This window comes from Lonchura striata, chromosome 3 (assembly GCF_050655825.1).
Source record: "Lonchura striata isolate lonStrDom1 chromosome 3, ASM5065582v1, whole genome shotgun sequence".
Classification (NCBI taxonomy): domain Eukaryota; kingdom Metazoa; phylum Chordata; class Aves; order Passeriformes; family Estrildidae; genus Lonchura; species Lonchura striata.
In genome coordinates, this window is record NC_140705.1 from 87,731,733 (window position 1) to 87,754,260 (window position 22,528).

A 22,528-nucleotide genomic window follows, 5' to 3' on the forward strand; every position below is an offset into this window, starting at 1 on the left:
CCACCTCTAAACCAGATTTCAACAGCAGCTGCAAAACAAGAACAACTACGGTCTTCTGCTTCCCCAAACCCCTTCATTTCTGCTTCCATTTTCTTTTAGACCTGATCTCTTCTCAGGATAGGCAGTTCAGGGTTTTTAAACCGAAACAAATTCCACTATTCTCAAGGCCTCAAATTCCAGTGTTGGAAATGTGCTTTCAGATCAGTACCACCCCTGCCAGGCTGGTTGTAAAACAAACCTGAAAATCGGGCCTGAAGACAAAAAGAGAACTTGCCTTCCAATTTTTACCAAAACATTCTGACTTCAGCCCTTTTTTTGTCCCCCCTTCCTTCTCATCCCCACAAATTTCAGTCCTGATGTATGAAGCCTTGAACATTTAAATTACTTACGTATCAACAAGAATATGTTACTAAACACTGCATAATACTTTTCCTGATATTTTACAACCCTTTAAAGAAAGATTAAACTTTAAGAATCTGATTTTGCAGGGGCATAGTGTTTTCACCTTCAGGACTTTTTTGCTATATATTTAGGTTCTGAAAAAGCATTCTATGGATTTTAGAGAGATAGCAATTTTGTCCAAGTAGAATATGAAAAACCCCAGATTTTGAACAATAATTCCCAAAAAAAGAGGAAAACTACACAAGCACCAAGCACGACAGGTCCTGTTAAAATATATTTAAGTATTTAGAGATTATTAAATTGTTTTAAAGCTTGTCCTGTTGATAAAGTATGAAGATTACTTATTCAAATAAGGCTTAAACTCTAACACACTGAACACTAACGTAATGATCCACAGAGATTTACACTGGAGATCTCCCATTGGTGCTTACAGGAACAAAGGTCAGCACCATACTAATTTAAGGCTAGCCACTTATTTACCTAAAAAAAAATAATATTATGGCTGTAAACTCTGAAAAAACAGATACAGTTTTACCTAGAATTTGACAATTAGGAACGATCCAAAGCAAACGGGATTAAGGGTCTATTTCAAACAGATTTTAAGAGAAAATATCCCCACCCTGCTGTAGCCTGCATGCAATTTCTCCTCTTAAAAATACTAAAACATCACCTGCAATTACGTGGGGTTTTACAGTTAATGGATAGTATCGTTAGATTATTAATAATCTCGAAATTTCCAAGGACTATGGACTAAATTCAGACTATGCCAGTGTTTGTGCTGTGCATACTAAAACAAGCCCTTCATTAATATTCTCTGTAGGACTGGAAAAGAACTGCAGTGTCACACAAGTCATTTCACCTACATAAAGTATTTATTCTTCTGCATTGCTTGTATTCACCCATTTTAACCTGCAGCTTTTATATTTCTGCACGTGGCACAAAGAGACTCCACATCTTCGGCTACATTTCACAATCAAATAAATACATGCTATAGACACCATTTGCTGAAAACGGCCCCGCGGCACCTCAAAAGGAATAAAATAAGGAAACAAGGCGAAAGAATAAATACCCTTATCCTTCCAACTGCTCGGCTGACTGTCCATCTCTCCAGCTGGGATTATCAATTATGCATTCCAAGAGGGGAGAGCTGCGGGAGAAGTGCCCTGCAGCTCAGGGAGGGAACCATGGGCTTCCCCGGGCTCCGCAGTGGTGCTGCACTGGTGCTGCAGGAGCGGGTCAGCTGACGGGGTGTGGAGCTGACGCAGTGCTGGCACGGCACGGCGCGGCCCCGCTGCGCCCGGCGCGGCCCCGAGCGCCGGCAAGGAGCGCTGGCGCGGGGGAGCGGCTCCTCCCGGCGCGGCGGCCCCACCGCGCGGCCGGCAGCGAGGGCTACCAAGCCCGGCCGCGCTAAGCGGCTTTTCGCGGCCCGGCTAAAAGTAGTCACCAGACGAGCTTTAAATAGATTGCTTTTCAAACAGAGGTTCAAAGGCGTTTACAAACCTCCCAGATGTATGGCTTCCCCTCGGGTTTCTGTAAACTAATGTCTGCCTGCTGGAGGACTAACAGAGACATCTTTGTAACACTTCTCCCTTCACAACAAGCAGCGTGAAGGAAAACGGAAAAGGACCCTTTCAGTGCCTGGAACAAAAGCAGAGGTTCATGAAGAACATGATTAATCCTTTTCCTGGCATCTTTAGTTCTTGGGAGCTGCTCAGCCGTGTTTATTCCGCTTAAGGAAGGCTGCAGAAAAAGTTACTCAGCCCTTTACCCAATTCCTACAAGCAAACACCTTCTCCTTTTTTATTTTACATCAGCATTCTCCGTTGGCAGCTGCTGACCTGACAATTAACGGTTCCCTTCATTTAAATAAAAACAGGAACCTGACAGTTTACAGTACCAACATATAGAAAGTAGCATTTGGAAAGTACTGCACAAACAGGAGAGGAGTGTGAACTACAACTCTGAATCTGAAAGAGAAGAACTGTGGGAATCCTGATGCCATTTTGTTTCCATCCCTGCTGAAAGAACCCACAATTTCTTCTCTAGTTTGGAGTTTCTTCTTAAGATCTGGAGCTAACAACAGAAAGCTAAAATCTTTCCAGGGCTGCTCCAAAGCCTATTAGAAAACTAGTACACCATTTTCTTAAGAAGAAATAGCATTCCCACATTTTCATGAAAATACTGTAGACCAGGAGAGCTAGAGATCCTGATTCAGACCTTAAATAGACAGTTCAACTTTTCATTAGAACAATCTTACACTGAGAAAGATTACTACAAAGAGACCCAAAAGCCCTGGTTTTGACTTCAACTACTACATACATTTAAGGCCTCCTTTGACATCAAGACCGGTTACATCTCTTTTTAACTTATACAAAGGTGTGCATTTCAGTTCCAATTGCAACAGGTAAATCCAAACAAATCCAAAATAGGAGGTAGGTAGGGAGTGTATATTCAAATATCACAGTGCAAGCAAATGTGAAAAGCTGCAACTATACAAAAAAAAAAAAAGGTACAAAACATCTCTGAGAATCTGCGTCTGTCTTCAAGCTGAACTGGAAACCACCAAAATCTGTGAGTTTCCCTCCATATTTGCACTGTCATTAAACTTGCCAAAAACATTGTGCATTCAAAGCTCTTTCCATTAATTTCTAAAGATACCAAATTAAAGCCTCTTTATTTCACGTTTATATTCTTATACTTAAAATAGTGTATTTATTCAACTCTGTCTAACCAGAGTTTGTTGTGGCCACAGTAGAGTGGCTGCACCACCAGTCCCGTTTCTCCCATCTCCAGTGTGTGCTCGCTGCTTTCCAGGAGTGCCTCTGGCCCCCAGATCCTCCTCTTGACTCTCTGCATAGCACCATTCTCACCACTCCATGCAAACACACCCAAAATGAAATGCATCTCCCATTTTAGGCAAGAGGGGCCCCTATGCTGTACATAAAGTGGGCACCAGCACTGCCAAACTTCTGGAGAAGCTGTTTTCAGCAGGGATACTGTACACCTGCCTCTAGAGCACATTTGAACACCAAGTACAGAGGAGGTGGCATTATCAGGTCCCCCAGACAAGTCAGACATAATCAGTTCTGGACATGCATCATGGCACGCCCCAGGCTCCACGGAGCTGCTGCCTGGCAGGCAAGTGCTTTACTCACTCACTACTCACATATTAAATCACCCTGAGCAGGGGCACTGAGAACAGCACTGCACCTCCCTCTGCTCCCCCTCAGTGCTGGCGCCTATCTGGCAAAGTTGGGAACTTGGCCCAAATGCTCCATTTTCTCCCTAATTCTGCCTCTCTGAAGGAACTTCCCTCAGGCTTTGTTCTTTCAGAGCCTCAGCGACACAAGTCTTTGCCTTTCAACAGGGGTCACTAGAGCTCTAATGAAACACAGCAGGTCTGTGCCTTTCTTTCATAAAAATTTCACTCATTTGGTTTGTTTTATTCCCTCATTCCTCCTCCTCCTCTGCAAATTCTCCTCCCTCTGGAACTCTCCATTTATTACTATTTACATGGTAGCATAAAAGATGACCTGAACAAGCAAAGAATATAAGACTACAATGAGATGGAATTAAATCAAGATATTTTATGGTGAATTAAATGGAATTTTACCAATCTGCTTCTGAAAGAAACTCAGAGATGTTCCAAGGCATTTTTTCTCCAGTGAAAATAAAAAAAACCCCAAACACCTCCTATCTGCTGAGTGGTGCCATTTAACTCACTACAAACACAGAAAATAACAGAAATTCCCCAAATGGGTACAGCTGGTATCAGACAGAACTTCTAATGTCCTTTAAGATTCACACAACTGCAATGACCTGGTTTCTATTACAGCATCACAAGAAGTATTTGGTTTCTACTCTCATGTTGTAGGAGGAAAAAGAAAGATTCAGCATTAGTACCACCCTCTCAAAGCACATTTCCCACCTGGGCTTTACCTTTGTATTTGCCCCCCAAGAAAATCCAGGAAATGTAAAATATTATTAATTAGCTGGATTTCTGAGTGCCTGGAATGAAAGCAAACAAACCAGTTGGATTTAATCTGAAGGGAATGTCTGCAGAGCTGGTGGTGAAACCCACCATGAGACACAAGGGTGCTCTGGGAAACTGAGTGTCTTGATGGTAAACAGCTCAACGTTACTTCCAAATATTATTGTAATACTCAACATGGACACACTGAGGGATTTAAACTGCCAATTTCCATTTTAGTACATAACTTTGTTGTAGCAAGAGATTTTGAGTCTAGAATTCAATAATATAAAAAACTCCACATCACATCAATCAAAACTAGGTTTGTGGAAAGCATGGGCTTGGGGAGGATTAATGATCTGTATGAGAGAAGAAAGTATGTGCAACAGAAGGGTTGAGATATGCAATGTGTATATTTAGCTTTCACCTCTCAAACTCATTTCAGGAGTTGGGAATTTCTCCAAACCTGGATGGATCCCTTCCTGTCCAGCAGGAGCTGAGGTTCCACCTCGATGACAAACAATAGATGGCCTTAGAGTCCTGTCACACAGGCTAGCCCTAATCCGTGGCTCCCCAGCACCTGCTGCACTGGCCTGGTGCTCACCCCTCCTGCAGGAGCTGGGGCAGCAGCACCTGAACCCACAGGAGCTGTCCTCAGAGGTCACATCTTACCAGGCAGTGCATTGATGGAGCTCAGGAATCAGTATCTGAGGTCTGGTGAGGGGGACAGAGAAGCAAGGCTATTTGTTCAAAGTCAAATACAGCAGCTACTGAGATATACAAACTTGAAAATAAAAAAATTACTGTATTCAAGACAGTAGAAATTACTGGTGTTGCAGGGGTAGTTTGCCCTTAAAATTGTTCCAGTTGTTACCTACAGTTCTGAATTTGTTTGGGCTTGGGGTTTTTTGCTTTTGTGCATTTCTTAAATCTGTCCAAGTTAGCCAAGGGTGTGCCAAGCACCATTTAACAAACCTCCTTCAACTCAGGATGCTCTTCAAAGCTTTACATTTGCTTCAGTGGACTGAATAAGTTAAAAAAGTATCTGCAACCTTTTTAGAATCCCTGTTAGCTCCCCACAGCCCACTGTAACTTCCCCAGGCTGTGGGAAGTTACAACACACTGGCATCTAGGTTAGCTTCCAAAATATAGCACCGTTAAGTAAGCATTCCACAACCTTGGATTTAAGTGCACCAGTAAGGCAGTTCAGATTAAAGCTTTAACAAGCATCAGTCACACCATCACACCAGCTGAATTCCACAAGTCTTAAGACAACAGTGAAATCTATTTCAGTTCCACTGATGGGTAGGAAAAAAAGCCCTAAAGAACAAAGGTAGACTCAGAAGGCCAAACACATACACAGATGCACTTGGCCTTGTGATGAACAATCCCTCTTTGTTAGTTCTTCAATGATACTCTGAAATTGTGCCTAAGCAGTGTGGTATTTAAAGCAGACAACTGATGTTTGTGGTTTGTCTCTAAAGTCCACTTCTATATCTTGCAAAACAGCAGAGTGTGGGGAAAAATCCAGAAAAAATGGCCCATTTTTGAGTTGGTATTCTCATCTCTTTAGCTTTAAGTGAGTGTTCCTCTGGCATAAAGCAAAAAATTCTCTTCCCAATAGCACAGCATGCCAAAAATGAAAACTGCAGCTCTCTCCAGAGTGAACACAATACTTGAGAGGCTGCAGCTCCCCAGCCCAGCTCACAGCACACTGGAAAGACCTGGGCCCTGTCCCTGCACTGGGCCATGGATGGGAGAGTGATGACACTGTTCAAACTCCTCCTCTCTGCTTTGGCAGCTGGGTCTCTGCAGCTTCTGTGGCAGCTTCCCACAGATGGAAGAGCAGCAGCTGTGTCCTCCTCAGATCCATAAGGAGGGGCTGCCATCCCCAGGCAGGGACTTGCCACACCCAGCCTGCTACATCTATGCAATGATTAAAGACCCTCTCCAAAGGTGTCCCTTTAAAAAAAACTAACACAAAAGCTCTTATATTAAGTGCAGTGTTTTGCTTTAGCTTTTCTTTAAAGTAGTCTGAGCTCTAAGCAATTAACCCCTTGACATGAAGTCCAAGACATACAGCTGCTCTCTAGACAGTTCTATCTGCTGGAAGCAGGAGGAGCCTTCACAGAACACACAGAGTTTTAACAGTGCAGATTATCCATGAAGTTTTACCCCAAGCCAAGGGGAAAGCAAAACTCTCTCCTTTCTGCCTTACATGTATGCACAGGGGAATTGAGACAGGAGAAATGGCAAAGGTAAATATTTAAAAATACATCTTCTACCTTATTTCCCAAACCAATTTCAGTGGCACCAACACTAATGTTCACTTCAACATGGCACCTGCTTTTTCCCTTCTAACTCAGGGTATTCTGTAATCCTATTTTATGAATTGTAGGCTGCAGCTACTGCATAAATACAGTACTGCTGCTGAGTCAAACTAACTCCTGCTTTTCTATTTAGAGCACTGTGCTTTCTGCAGTAGCTGTTTTTTTGGTGTGATTGCTTATGGTCAAAGCTTAAGTAGCGGCAGAGTACTGCAATATCAAAATGCAAAATACTCCCCTAGTCTACAAAAAGCTGGGAATTCATGAGGTGCTCAGTTTAGAGAAAATATTACAACTTTCTGCTACTATAACTGCACATTACTGTAAAACAAAATTAACTATATTGAAGTGCACCTGAAAAGAGAAACAGAAATTAATACCTGTACTGTACCTAAACCAATTTTAGTGTTTGCAGAACACTCAATTCTTAATGACCACTTTTTCAGTAACCTGCGTACTAAGCTCCCTCATATTCACCACTTTGTTTAAACCACCGGCCTTGATCTAATGCAGGCTGGAGGTGCACAGACTCTTTTCCAGATTCCAGGTACATACAGGAGCAGCAGGGGTATTTTCCTGAGTTTTACAGTCTGATGTCTGAACTGTTAATGAGAAGGAAGAAATGCATCTTCAAATCATGTGCACATAGCAAACGGCATCCCAGATTGAGAGTTTGAGAGGCCACCCCATGCCCAGCCTGGGGACAACCATGGAAGGGCCTGCAGTGGGCAGTCACTTATTTCTGTATCAAGAGACCATGAGCAGCAGAGCTGGAGGAGAAACCTGGAGATGCTGAGTCCATTCCTGATAAACAGAAAAAAGGTACTAAAGCAATCAGAACATGAAAAAGGTACAAGTGCAGGCACTGACATTTTCTGTTATCCTTGGCCTACACAGAAGTTTTACAGAAAGTGATTTTAAAAGAGTAAGTCAAGACATGCTTAAGTTTAGCTAAAGAATTATGCAGATCAGCAAACTGCAAGACAGGGTACACAGATTACCTGAAGACTTATTCAGCTTTGCTGAAAATACAGCGGTAGGTTTTTTCTTTTCTTTAATAGAAGCAGCTTCTTTCTCAGCTTCCTTCTCCAAAGCTCCTGGTTTTACTACACTGACTATCTCTTTTTCAGCAGATAAAGGTGAGGTATCTGTAGCTGGTAAGGACATGGTGGATACTTCAGGCACTTCTCTGTCCATAGCCTCCAAAGACTTTTTCAAGGCATTGCTATCTTCCTCAGCTTTTACTCCTACATTCTTCAAAGACAGATCACAGGGCAGCTCTGGGCAAGGCAACTGCTTCTCACCCTGCATCACCTTACCGATGTCTTCACCTTCATCTTTGTGCATTGTTTCTCGGTCAGTGGCTTCTATCACAAATTCAGGAACAGCTTTAGGATGACCTAACATCACAAAGTCTTCTTCCACTGAGACTGGGGAAGACTCCATTGGTGAGAGAGCTTTGTCATCTCCTGTTTTTGGTTCCATAGCAACAGATACATCAGCTGAATAAGCCAAAGAATCCAGCTCTTCCATTTGAAGAGGAATCTTATCTGCCTTGGCTATTCCTGCAGGTATTGGCTCAGATGGTGGAGCAGCAACAATTTTGGAAGAATCCAGCTCAGGCTGGAATGACTCCAGATAAGGCTTGCCTGTGACAGCTGCTGATTCCACCAGTCCTTCCTCCTCATCTTCTTCATCAGTTGCAATACTCTCAGGGGATTTACTTTTTAGGAGGAGAGATGGATCTTCACTTGCTTCTTCAGCAAAGTCAGATATCATTTGACTATTAAACAGGCTAGCTTTTCCAAACTGTGGAGAAAGGGTTCCATCTAATTCCTTGTCTTCAGGCACATCCTGAGAAATGCTTTCTGTTACTGGTGTTTTTGAATACTCTGTGAAAGATGGAGGAGATTCACCCGAGACCTTTGTTCCCTTAATTAAGTCACATGCAATAGATATATAAGGAGTCTCCAGATCTTCAGGAGTGGTGCTACTCTCACCATCAGGTTGCTTAAATGCCAATCTATCCTTTGCTTCCTGGGCCTGTGTCGGTGGTACATTCACTGCCTCTTGGTATACAGGAGGTTTTTCAGCCTCTTTTACATTCTCATACTTGGCAGTGGGCATAAATGTTTCTAGTGGGGAGGCTTCCAACTGCACAGCAGATGCTTCTACCCCAGCAGTGCTGGTGCTTAGCGGAGCTTCCATAACAATATCTGGCAATATGGGCGATGGAGCAGCTTCCGAGCCTTCGAAGGAGGGGCAGATTTGCGCCGCAGGTTTCAGAGTCTCCTGCGCCGCCTCAGAGGTTTGCACTAAATCAATCTTGGTTTCATAAGCCAGTTTTGTGCAGACTGCATCGTGCATCTCGTACGCCTCCTGCACCAGGTCAGGAGTGAGACCCTCGGGCACGTTGGCAGCGCTGTCGGGTGGCACTGGTGGGACCCCCTGTGCTTTAGCAGGGTCAGCTCCCTGCCCTTCCTGCCCAACTGCCCCAGCAGCAAAATTACCTTGTTCTGGGCCCATCTGAGCTTTCAGTTCTGCGATTTTTTTCTCATCATCAGTTCTATTTTCTGAAGTGCCTTCCTCCAGTGGCGAAAGAGATTTACCTTTGTTATCACCAGGACTTGGAGAGGAGTCAAATTTAGTACAAGTGATGTAAGTCTGCGAAGGTTCTTTTACAGCTTCTGGGGTGCTTGGGAAGGAGGGCTCTTCAGCACTGCCTTCACTCTCTCTTTCATAATCCTGCACAGTCAGCTTACCCACACCATATTTGTCATCCAAACTGCTCTCCAGCTTGGTATCTGTCTTACTTCCAACATCCTCTCTCATGCTGCTCAGTCCATGACTAGCACCTTTGACTTCCCATATTGGCTCGAATGGTTTGAAGTCTGCATATTCTTCCCTCCTAAGAGGGTCTTCTTTCAGCACCCCTTTTTCACCATGATCACCACCTCCTCTGTACTTGTCTTTATTATAGAAGTGATCTTCCTCACTTCTTTCAAATAAATCTTGGGGAGATTCTGGAGACGTTTTCAGCTGCTGTGCAAGTGTTTTCTCCAGGTTAGGTAATTCTTCAGGGCCCTCTAGCTGTGTTTTTTCATCAGCTGGACATAAAATGGCTGCTGCTTCTTTAGCAAATGTGGGTTGTGAGTATTTAATCTCTGAAATGTCTTTATCATTTCCCTCTGCAAGAAAGGGGTTTCTGGCATTTTTCATAGGTTCTTTATATACCTCACTGGAGCTCTCTTTGTAAGTGCCTCTTGCAGGAAATCCATCTGAGAGGGTACCAAAGGCTGCGTGCTCTTTAAAGGGATCAGCTGAGAGAGGAGAGAAGGAGGGAAGAGAAGGAGCAGGATCAAGCGGGACCGCAGGAAAATCCTCTTGCCCAAGTGACTTAGTGCTACCTGGCTGCTCCTGAAAGTCCATAACTTTTTCTGTGACCGTGGATAGAAAGGAAAGTTAGAGAAGGCAAGTGTTCTCAAAGTCATTGCAATCTTTTTACATGATTTTAGCTACTAAAAGGCTCTTCCAAGGTCTAGCGTGGATACTATGAGCAATTAATACACACTATCTCTTAAAGCTATTCTACTTCGCTTCTAGGAGAGAAGTGAACAAGAAGCTCAAGAAGCAGCAACTTTATGCAGTGCAAAGATCTCAGTAAAGCTGAAGATGCCAGAGAAGTATAGGGACAATATTAACAAAGCCAGAACAGGAGGATGGCAAGTGGAGACAGAGACAGGGGGTGTATGGATGCTTGGGCATAAACATATTGCACAAACATCTAAGTCTTTTTTTGACACCTTTTTTGAAATTTGTGGATGGTGTCCCTAATAAAAACCACCAAATCAATACTATAGGTGCAAATTTTACTTTTTAAAAATGCTGCAGAAAGTTACTATAGATTAAATCTTTCTGCTAAATCAGTAAAGCAACTATGTTCTGATGTATTAACCTGTTAACAGTATCAACTTCTCTCCTACATCAAGGGTCCAAGAATTCACAGATGGCTGTATTCTTGTTTATGAAGCAGTTTACCACGTAAACAAATGAATGCATATTAAAATCTGGAATAGATCAACCAAAAAGTCAAAACTTAAAAATGTGACAGAGGCTATTCTTGGACCCATGCTGACTTTTAGTAGAAGCAGACTAGTGGGAAAGGGTTAATGGTAATGAGGTCAGAAAGGCAGGAGGTACTCAGACAAAGGGGAGCAGAAAGAACTTGCCTGCAGAGGAGTGCATCAGAGGCGCAGATGTAGCAGGAAGAGCAAAAAGGGTCTCATCTGAAAAACAAACAAATAACCTCAGCAGAAGGAAGGGCCAGGGTGAAGAGGGGAGAAAGCACACAAGGAGTCAGTTCCCAGTAAACCCAACAGATCAACAGCCAACACCCAACAGATCAACACAACAGAACCAGGCATCAGGAGCCAGGTGACTTGGGAGAGCCCACATCCGGATTTCCCATTCACAAAGGGATCTTTACTGAGGGATCTCCACCCTCCAAGCCAATGACCAACCAAAGGGTGGGACAAACCTTGGCAGCTACTCTTATTTTCATTCCCAGACCTTGCACACCACTGGGCAGCTACACCTGCCATTGTCAGTGACACATGGGTCTTGCTTAGCTCTCTCCACCCAAGGTCTCCTCACACCCCTATATTTGTGTGAGAGCAGCCCAAACAAACTCCATCAAACACCAGTGAAAGTTCAAATGACTGAAGCAAGCTCTGAAACACCCCACAAACACAGAACTCCTCAGGCACAGCCATACTAGGCCATATTACCTATTTTATGTCTTTACTCTTTTACTTTTGATATTATACAGACAAGCCCCCAGAGGAAGCTGTTAATTTTAAAGCCTTTTTTTGCATGATCCAAGGAGTGTATTTGGCTTTGCCAAGTTTGCTTTAAGTCCAATAGCTCCCAAGACAAAACCAGTTCTCCAATTTCCACTCAAAGCTGCAGTACCAGCCATCATGAGGAAACAGACAAAGCAAAACCAATCCTTCTCTGGATTTCTGTGCCAGCGGCAGTGTTTTTCCCAGGTCCATCATGTCCTGTTGGCTCTACATTGATGTGAGAATACTATCATTTAGGCAAATTTATTTCATTCTGAGAAGTGCATAAAGTTTTCACATTGAGGCTGTTAAAGAATATTTGCAATTTACATCAATTGCATTAGTGGAGAAAAAAATTATATTAAAGCACTTAAATCTGATTTTTATTCTCAGTGCAGACACCACCAATCTTTAATTTTGCTATGTGCCTGGACAAAATCAAGTGCTGAAAAAGAGGTAGCTTGTTTTTTTTATTATTATTAAAAGTAAAGAATAACAGAAGCAATTTAAAGGCAAGAAGTGAGAAATGCGGTAGTTACAGCAGCACAAACATAATAAACCAGTCAGGCAAGGCATTAAAGCTAAGCTGTGTTTTGGCACTGAACTACAGCTTGTGCAGAAGCAATGCCCCTTGCAGACACTCACGACCTGTCTGGCTTATTCAAGTTAATCCCAACAGCAGTGTTCCAAAAATCAAGTCTCCTCACAACCTGCATTTCCTGTCACACTATACAGTCAATTGGGTTTGTTTCATAGAACATACATCTCCTGATGTATGTTGTGGATTATAAGAATCACCTGAAGACAGCAGGAAACAGAGTAAGAAATAAAGCTGAGTGTAGGACTTGGTATTCAGACGGGTCCTCAATTCCTGCTGGGCCAAAGGCATTTCTGCTCAGTTTTCTAAAAATTACATTTTTCGATTAAGGACCACATAGAGAGAAACCTCAATTCCAAATTTAGAGCACATTAAAGCAGTGTCACAGTTCAATGGTGGCAAAGCTTTTAAGGACAAAAACTGGAGGACAACTGAGGGGTATGTGACACAGAGTCACAGAATTGCTACAGCAAGTACCACTACAGGCCCTTTGTTCCAGGGGCTACGTGGCTCCACATCCCCTGGCTCACCAGGATCCTTTCCACAAGCAGAGACTGCTCCTCAGCCCACACCTTTCCTGAAATCACACACTCTACCTCCTCCAGATCACACCAGAGCAGCACAACCCAGATGAACTGGAAGAGGGAGCAGGATGGACCTGATGGGAGCAGATTGTGAACAGAAACCCTGACAGCCCAGGAGAAAAGGACCTTCCAGGGAAACCAATACCAAGGCAGTGGAGAGGAGGTGCTGGAAATGCAGGAGGAAGGGCAAACAAACACAGCAGAGTCCACTGGGGGGCAAGGAGGTGAAGAGGGAAACACACAAGTCATCCCTGAAAGGTGCTGTTCCCTTCCTGTCCAAAGGCCAACTGCAATCTCCACCAAAAAATCCACATTTAAAATCTTTTGAACACATTCCAGCCCCCAGAGACAGAGGTTTCAGTTTCTGGGGTAGGGCACCGGGTTTAAGAGCATTGGTTCTCATTTTTCAGCATTTCCTTAACACAGCACAAGGCAAAAACTCCTTCTGAGGTGTGGCTTCCATTTACCCAACACAGTACCATAAAATCGCTATGCCAGCCACTGAATTGCCATGTTCTCTTAATGGAAGGATGTTATGTCCACACCCAAACTTTATTTTCCACACATGGCTGGAGTGTGAAAAGAGATTACATAAAAGCAGTGTTTCCTAACCAGCCAAAGAGAACCACCCACTCTCCCTCCACCCACATCAGAAAGGCATTTTTTCTGCTGAAAGGAAAGATACAAGGGCTTTTTCCTGCCCTTGTGGATCCTGTTTAAAACCTCCAGGCAAGCAGGGAAAATGGAGTAGGACAATTTCCCATCAGCATCGGTGCTGACTCAACCACCACTTTCTGCAGAGTGGAATTGGAGTGACATGGTGAAAGGGAATTTTTCCAGTAGTGACACTGCTGGAGCATCCCTGCCTCCCAGGTGGAGATAGAAACCTCTCAGAAACACAGCTCTGTGGGTAAGTAGGACAATTTTAGGATCCATCACCAGGGGTGGTTTCTCCTATTTGCATCTCAATGGCAGAAATTAGGTGACAAAAACCCCACCCAAACAAGCAACACAACAGAACCAAGTAAAAAACATTTCTGAATACATCAAGCTCTGAGCAACAGTATTGTCAAGCAAAAGCAGATATTCAAAACACCTCAACTGACACACAAAGTAGTTTCATTACAAAAAGCTTCACCCAAATATATACAGAAAAAAAAAATCTAAGTGATCCTCTTACAAATGCAAACTAAAACTCCTTTACTAAGATGAACTGCTCACTTAACACTTCCATCAGAAGACAGATTTTGTTTCACAAAGCACGGGAGAATGTGTTAATTTTGAGGTTTCAATCTCTATGAAAAGACTTCTTACTCCAAAGTTTTTCAGGCAAAAAATCACCATGATGCAGTTAATAAAGTACTTTCAGCATTGCAGCCAAGATAAAGGCTGACCTCGTATTTATGAGTGGTACCACTTTATATGAGTTACTGAAGCACTCCAATTGATGGCTCTTAAAGAGAACTTTAGAGACTCAGCCTGACTGCATGCCTGTTTTTAACCAGAATCATCCTGTAAATTTTATTTTGTATTTTTGCAAATTAAATATTCTCTAAAAAAACCCCAAAACAAATCACCCACAAATAGTCCTGTTGCTTCTTTCATTAGCATGAGCTCTCATATTTTAAAACTACATTATGAGTTCAGCTAAAACATAATGTGCTTCAATGAGAATCAGATTTCAGTGTTGTTTAAAAATAAAGAACCCTGACACCAGCATGACAATTTTAAACCCTCATTTTAATTTTTGCTGATTTCCCACTAACTGCCGATGTTACAAGATGCTGACATTAGTGGCATAAAACTTAACATTTAAATACCAAAGCTTCAGATAAAAAGTAGAGAATAAATAGAGATTTTTCACACAACTAATGAAATGTAACTTATCTGCAAAGATTTCCAGAGAAAAATGCTTGAAATTAAGCAGTAAACTAACAATTCCAAGAAAAGCAATTTATGAGAAATGAGCCTTTTTTCTTCCCAAAAAAATACTTGCCAAAGTAAAGCAGAGGACTTCAGTGTAGTCAGAGAAAATAAGAACTGAGCCACAACAATTCCCATCCCTCATCACTGGATTTGTGTAAATGAAGGACCCTTCCATCTGATCCCACATGCCTCCTTCCAATCAGCAGCAGCAGAACTGTGCTAACATGGATTTATTATTCTGCTGCTCTCCTTATTTTTGTGTATGAGCTCAGCATTAAAACAGACAAAACCCACAGAAACACTGAGCAAACGTCACCTAATGCTAAGTTTCCAGTTTAGCTTCGGCAGGAGACTTCATTAGGCTGCTAGATGGCAGTTTCAGCCTTCAGAGCTTAAAAACCACTTCCTGGATTAGTTTGCTGGAAAATGTGTGCTAATCTTAAAACAAAATTAACAAACATGGAGTCCTTAAGAATTCATTTCACCTTTGCAAGCCTAGGAAATGAGCAAGATAACAGGCCAGGGACTGCTTTTACCTCACAGACCTCCCACAGTGGAACATTTGAAAGGCCTCTCCTGTTAACATAAATATTTAACAATAAAGGAAAACAGGGTAAAATTAATACTCCAAGGAATGGCATCTGTGACATGACTCAGACATCTTGTAAAAGTTCCATTTGCAGCAACCCCTCCAGGGCAAATATGTGAAACAGAGATTTTTGAAATTCACTTAAGTTAACAAAATGAAATAATATTCTATTATTATATTTATATTCTAGCTTGTAGAGTTACGTGTTGAATTTTAACCTTTTACTTAAGAAGCCTCCTCCAAGGTACAAAAGGGCATAAGAAAATGCAAATTACTGAAATTTCTTGCATAAAGAACAATACCAGAAAGGACCAAAAATACAAAAAACCCAGATAAAGTGACTCCTCTGTCTCCCAGCTTATCAAGACTGACAGAGGTACTCAGATAAGCACCAAAAGCTCACACACAAAGGAGAAAAGTTCAAAAGTTCAACCATGAGGAGGACCACGATCTTCAGCTTCAGACACCACTGAGAGACCCCTGCAGGACCACCACGGCAAACTACGTGTGCCCAGAAGGGCGTGGACCTATTTAGCATGGGAGGCGAGGACAGGCAGGGCCAGGGGTTGAATATGCATAGAAAAATTGTGTAATGTAATGCATATGGAACACCTTTGGGAATAAAGGTTTGGGTCAGACTAAAGCTCAGTGCACAAGTCTTGGAGAGTGATCTCACCTGTGCCAGGCACTGACAATACATACCCACTTCATAACTAACCTAAGTGTGGAGTCTATTTATTTATTCCACTTATCGCTTCATATGAAAGAGAAATTGTTCCCTCAATGCACCAAGTTGCTCATGTGCCCATAGTGGAGGCCGCCCCAGCAGCATTTCTATCTCAAGCTGTTTAGCAACACGTGGCCATTTAAAAGTTAATTATTTCAAGTTCTCAGATGCCTAATTTTCTACTGCAGTACAAAACAAGGGCACACAACGTCACAAGAATTTCCTGGGAAAAGCAGCTGCCTACACAAACTCCATTTAAATCATCTCCTGTTATGATGTGATTGTTCTAAATACAGGATTTCACCAAATATTTAAACCATTCAAGATCTAGAACATTAACTATTAATAGCACCTTTTCACATCATTGCATCAGGCTGCAGAGCCACAGCAAATCATTAGCTTTTCTCATTTGGCTCTTTTTAGTTACAGGTCTAAGTTTTTAAAGAGAAGTTTCCAGATTGGAAATCTTGGGAGAAAAATTGTGTAAGTTGCTAAAGAAGATAGGATTTGTTGAAGATTTAAGGGGGGAAATGAAGTTCCATTTTGGACACCCTGAGGACATCATGGCTGGGATCACAAAAGGAGCCAAGACCTTTGATCATTAACAAACTCAGCTATAGGTCATTCCAGGCTTTCATGGCAATTTCTGCAAAGTGGAAGCAGGCATCACCTGCACGGAGAGTTGTAGTGCGCTATTTGAAATGCATAAAGAAAAAAAGTTCAAACGAGCATTTAAAATAGTCTGTTTCTGCAAACAGGTCTCCAGAAAATAACATTTTGTTGTTGTCTAAGCAGAAGTCTATAATCAAACTGGTTTAGGCAAGTTTTTTTTCATGGTCCAATTTCTCAGCTTCTCCTCTTTTAAAATAGCTCCACTTGAGCCAAGCTGCCCAGCAACAACGAGACTGTAAAGCATCGGGACAGAGGTGAGCTGTGTGCCATTTCTTCTCCTTTCACTCAGCTATTCAACGAAAAAAAAAGCAGTTCCACTCCCCTGCAATACCCAAGTGGCAACCAAAGCATGAACAGAGGGACACAAGGAAGAGACATGAATCCTGGCTCTATCACAGCATTCCCTGTTACAATTCCCAAGCTGCCAAATTAAGAATCTACCACCACAATGTTTCTAAAAGACCATTAAGTACTTCAGACGCAGCCGCCACTCTCACCTCACTCTTGATCAGTAACACCAGGGACAGGATCCAAAACATTTCGGAGTGGTTCTCTATTGACATTTTCTGCTCAAAGTCCCTCACCCATTGAATGTCACACCCCTCATCCCCTCAGAGCAGGGACAGGATTTTATCAGGCATCTTTTGTTAGCAAAACTAAACAGAGAAAAATGCCCCAGAGTTCAGCTCCAAAGAAACTTTTCACTCCTCTCATACCAAGAGCACACAGAATTCCCAGAAACAGGATGCACATACCTTTCCTAGCCCAGCAATCCATAGGAGCTCACCATGAGGAAATGAAATCCTCACAGGAACAAAGAGAAAACTGTTCTGCTCTCCTCCCAAAGCTCAGGGAGGAGTAAATAGCACAGCTCTAGTACCACACACCTTAGCTGTACCTTCCTCCTACAAGGTACCAGCTCCAATCACAGAAATTCTGCTTTATTACCCAAATTAGCATCAGATGGTGGGCAAAGCCTCCCTTTACTGAAGTCAGGTGGCCACAATTAACCCAAACTGTTCACAGCCCACCTCTGATGGCTTGAAATACCCACTTCACAAACAGAATTATATTTAATATATAAATCAAATGTATTTAATAGCAAAGCAAAACCTTAATTTAGAACAATCTAAAATATGAACATTACTGGATTCAGCATTTACAGAGACCAATTTATACTGTTTCAATGTATTTTATTGAAAAGAAGCAGAAAGAAACAATCTAGCCAACTGCAAACCACATATCCAGCTAGACACAGCTTCAAATCCAAGTACTCAGTCTTTGGCAACATTTGTAACCAAAAAAATACTAGATAACTCCTCTAAAAACTATGTCACTCTTCCTTAAGACCCAGGTTCTTTAACCATAAATTGAAATAACAAAAAAGAAATTTGAGTTTTGGCAGTGCCACAAAATAGAAAAATAGAGTAATTACATCACATCTTATTCAAAGGCAGAAGGTCTAAAGAGCCATGCAAATCTTATTATGCAGACATTATCCAATTTAATTTTAGAGATTATACTAATCATAGGATTCCCTTTCACTGATTTGTACAGATGGATTTTTCCCTGCTTTTCCCACAATTAAACAAATTAAGCAGTATTTAGATGAGCAACCTTATCATTGCAGAAGAATGTATTTATTAGCTAAAATAATCTTTAAAGAATAGAGACGAGATGCTACTGATTTCTTTTGGCATCTCTTCCCAACACATTACCTCATGTGACAAGCCTCTGACACAAGAGCTTACAGTCTGCAAAATAAAAAACATTGGTGCATAAGATGTCTGATGGATAAGATATGAAAAATAGGCAGCAAGAACATGGACTCAGTGTAGCCATTAGTATCAGTAGAATATCTTTTAATTAAAGGGGAAAAGCAATGTGAAGATAGAGAGTCTTGATGTCCTCCTGACTCCTAAAGGAATCAGGTATCAACAGCACTACAACAGATTTTGGTCAATACAGGTTTTGCCCAACCATTTCATTTTTTTTGTAATTTAAAACAGAACACACAGGAAAAACCCTATTTCATTGCCTATCAGTGTGATCTTTAAAGAAAGACTTAGGTTTAAAGCACTTTAAATCCATCTCTCTCAGCAGACTGAAGGTACCCCAGGCAGACCTGGCTGAAGCCCATGAAAGAAGGAGCCTCTCTGCCACCAGTGACATTTTTCTCCTCGCTTGTTCCTTTCTGTTCTGAGCTCCAAGCTGCCTTGCAAGGCCTCACACACGCTCTTTCATCTGTTTTCCTTGGCAATGCTTTCCCTGCCACACACAGGGGACACAGAACAACAGGCAGTAAGGAATTTTCTCTCCTCTCAGAAAGGAGGGGAGAGTAGGGTCCAAGGAAAACTGTCACACACCAATGCTGACTGGATAAGCAGGAGGATTTTGACAAACTGAGAACATTTTTAACTGGCAATAGGAAAGTTTATATTTATCTCAGTCTTGTGTCTCATTTGAAGGCATCTTAACTAACATATTCTCCCCTAGCTGTTGAAGTTGATTACATGACTGCCCTGTTCATTAAAAAGCTGCCAGTAGAAGCTGGGAGTATTTTCTCAGACACAAAGCAAGTCTCCCAGCAAAACCATGGAGGGTCACACTGGTATTACCAATACTTCTATATTGAGAGGGGAGATAAAACTGAAAGTATTTTTTCTTTATACATCAGAAAGCAACAAACTGAGACTAACCCATTAAAATCATGGGGAAAATAATTAATTTTAAAATATGAAATCTAACCTAACTTAAAATCTTCATATTTTGACAGCTACAGTTGGCAGCAGATTGATTATTTCCATTTGAAAGATAAAAAACCTTCTACTGAGATAATTTGATTCTCAGACTTTGTGAATATTAATAAGGCCATTATTTTATTGCTGTTGTAATAGTTATTATTGATAGAAAGACCAATTAAAAAAGCCATCCACCAAGCGTGTGTCATCTGTCTGGAGTGCAGGATCTCAGTTCTGGCTGTTCTATACTGCCCTAAAAACTGACGCTGCAGAATAAGTAGAAAATATGCAGTGTATCCAAAGCATATAAAGGAACAATTTCTATTTTAGATCATAAACAAATAATTGTTTTTAAAACTGCATTAAAATATTACTTTTCTACTGAGGTCTCACAGTTCACTATTTTTACTTGGCAATAATAGCTCTTTTTTTTCCCCCTTTCATTTCTAAAGCAGCTTGAGAGTTACACAATTTTCCTCCTACTTCATGTATAAGCATTTCTGAATATGTCAAGACAATTTACCTGTAAGCTCCAAGTTGCTTTCCATTTTTCAAGCCAATAAAAGACCAAGAACTATTTCCTTGCCTCCAAACTAGAACCCAAAGGACATTTTAAGATTGAACTATGCTTTGCTAATTTATTTCTGAGTTTCGTAGTTACTATAGAAACCTGCCAGCAAAAATAAAAAAAAAAAAAAGAAGCTTCTGTCAAAATATTATCAGAAAACAAAGAAATATCACTCCAGCACACCAAGTGCTCCAGTTGAAGGTTAACCACCCTTTGTTCCTTCCCAGCACACAAAGGCCAGGATCACAAGAGAGCCACCAAGCAGCTGGGTGCAACAGAAAGGACATAGAAACAGGCAAACAAAGTTTCGAAATCCCCTCAAAACTGTGTGGCTGCCACCAGAGCTCTCCAAAATTCCAGCAGCATGGGAACTGGGCTCCAGGGTTAAGACTCATGCCTAAATGCCTCCTTCTAAGTAGCCAAGCTCTTGCACTGAGTGCTCTCCAAAATCCTGGGTACTGGAGGAAGAGGAAGCAAAATGGACACAGTATCTGCTTTCCCAGCAACTTTGAGAGAACCTCGGACTGGGAAGCCTGAACACTCCCCTCAGCTTCCACAAGTGCTGCTGTTTGTGGTTATCTGTGAGATAAGAAAGGTTCTGTGGCCACCAGTGGTGATGCAACAAGGTGGACAAGGCAGTGGTCATTCCACAGCCATGCTCAAAGCTTCCTTAAGTACAGGCTGGGAGGAGGGGAAGGAGGGCAAACAAACAGCAGCTCTTCACTGTCTCCTAAATTGTGGTTTGTAGGACTTCATCTCCAAGGGGAAAACTCCCAGTGCAATTGAAAACTTCCCTGAGAGCTACATCATTATAGGGTAGGTGGAAGCTGTGTGATTTTATCCTGGAAAGTAAGTCCAGGGATACACACACAAAGCAAACATACCATCAAACTTGGCAGGACTATCCTTGCACACACTTCTGCTTACCAGAAGACAGGGCTGTTTGGCTTCTGAAACTCTTACACCAGCTCAGTTACAGAAGCAGGCCCCAGTGCTAGATACTGCACATGACAATGAATAAAATTGAATAAATAAAATGATCCTTTGCTGAACTCACCAAGATGGGAACATGAAATGTGAAAACGAAGGTGTACTATACCAGTCAAATTGCTAATTATTCTCTTTACAATAGAATTTTTTTTAAATCACATTCTAAGTTAGATAACCCAGGTTATGAACATCTCCCTTAGAACTTTGCTGGCTATACTTGGGAAGAGAAAATGTCTTGCACCTCAGAGAAACACTGAGGATCACTGGGTACATATTGTGAAAAATGCATATTTTATGATTGGCTTTTCACAAATGTTACAATGAATATTATATGTGCAATGTTAGAAAGTTATACTGTATTAATTCTCTTAAGTAGTGTGATAAATGCAGTTTTATGTTACAACATAATGTTAAAATAGAAACACTGTGCTATAGAATAGAATTTGTTACAAGATCAAGTGAGAAGATGAGATAATCAAGAAATTCTTTACACAGAGATGTCAGTGAAGGGGGCCCATAAAAAGTTACTGCCTCCTTATCAGAAAAGACAAACATTCTTGCACCTTCTCTCCATCTTTATGGAACCACCAAAATTAAGGAGAAGAGGTTGACAAAAACCAGAAAAGTTCTTAATTTGCAAGGAATTTATGCATCATGTATGAATATATGAATATGCAACAGGCTATTGCTTTTAAGGTGATTCCTTTGTTCACAAGGTATGCTTTTCATGACCTAGAGAGCATCATCCGGATGTCCGTAATTCTTGGCTTTTTATTGTCTTGTAATCGTCCTAACTCTATTACCCTAATTGTATTACTATTTTTGTAACCATTTTATTATTATTAAACTTTCAAAATTTTAAAAAACCAAGTGATTGGTGTTTTTCACAATATTTTAATAAATGAAGGGTGCAAATGAAAGTCACCAGTGACAGCATTCAAACACAGCTCTGTTTTTTTCCAAGTCATGCTGCATCCTGTCCTTAAAATGCACACAACTCCTCTGAAGGAGTCCCTGCAGACACAGCAGCACAACAGAAAAAATCTGAGGAGCAAATACGCTGGTTTAGAATTTATATCAACTGCAAACGCAGGATGAGCAGGGTAAAAGGTTCACTTGCTGGGGTGAGCAGAAGCAAGTATAGATCTGCATTTATTCAGGACCTCCTGCGGCTGGGCTCAGCCTGGCCAGGGACAGCTCCAGGCAGCTCTGCTGACCTCTGCTTGACACTGTCTGGCAAACCTTCCTGAGACCTCTCCTCAGCATGGATGAAATTAAAGAAAAAATCCTATATAATCACATAGAACAGCAAGACTAATTAATAAACTGGCCCTCCACAACGTTTGCATATGTATTTAACCCAGGTCAGCTGAAGGCAACAGACATACAAGGAAACATCTTTATTCTCTCTGCATGCTGGCCTAGGGCCAGTTTGGTGGATCTCGTGTACAGGCTTCTGGTTAAGTGCAGTTTAATGTCAAAACACACCAGTCTCTTCCAGAAAAGTGATATATGACCCTCCTTTTGCTGCAGAATCTAGGGCTTGGAGAAGTAAAGTGGGATCTACTCATCATAGTACACTGGTTATTCTTA

At 41.6% G+C, this 22,528-nt stretch overlaps 1 protein-coding gene across 5 annotated transcripts in view; it reads right to left on the reverse strand.

The window, feature by feature from the left end:
* The window catches only part of RTN4 (reticulon 4), a 42,104-nt gene that overhangs the window by 16,037 nt on the left and 3,539 nt on the right, over positions 1 to 22,528 (reverse strand). The window contains exons 1-3 of one of the 5 annotated variants that reach the window (XM_021537685.4): positions 17,392 to 17,529; positions 10,929 to 10,985; positions 7,701 to 10,136 (exon numbers count right to left, since the gene is read on the reverse strand). The exons of 1 other annotated variant lie outside the window; for it this stretch is intronic. In XM_021537685.4, coding sequence (XP_021393360.3) covers positions 7,701 to 10,136; positions 10,929 to 10,985; positions 17,392 to 17,413 — 2,515 coding nt within the window. In that variant the 5' untranslated portion in view covers positions 17,414 to 17,529. Of the gene's footprint in view, positions 1 to 1,471; positions 1,622 to 7,700; positions 10,137 to 10,928; positions 10,986 to 17,391; positions 17,530 to 22,528 lie in introns of those variants that run through there. 3 more of the 5 variants (XM_021537684.4, XM_085575754.1, XM_021537686.4) reach the window with 3 other exon arrangements.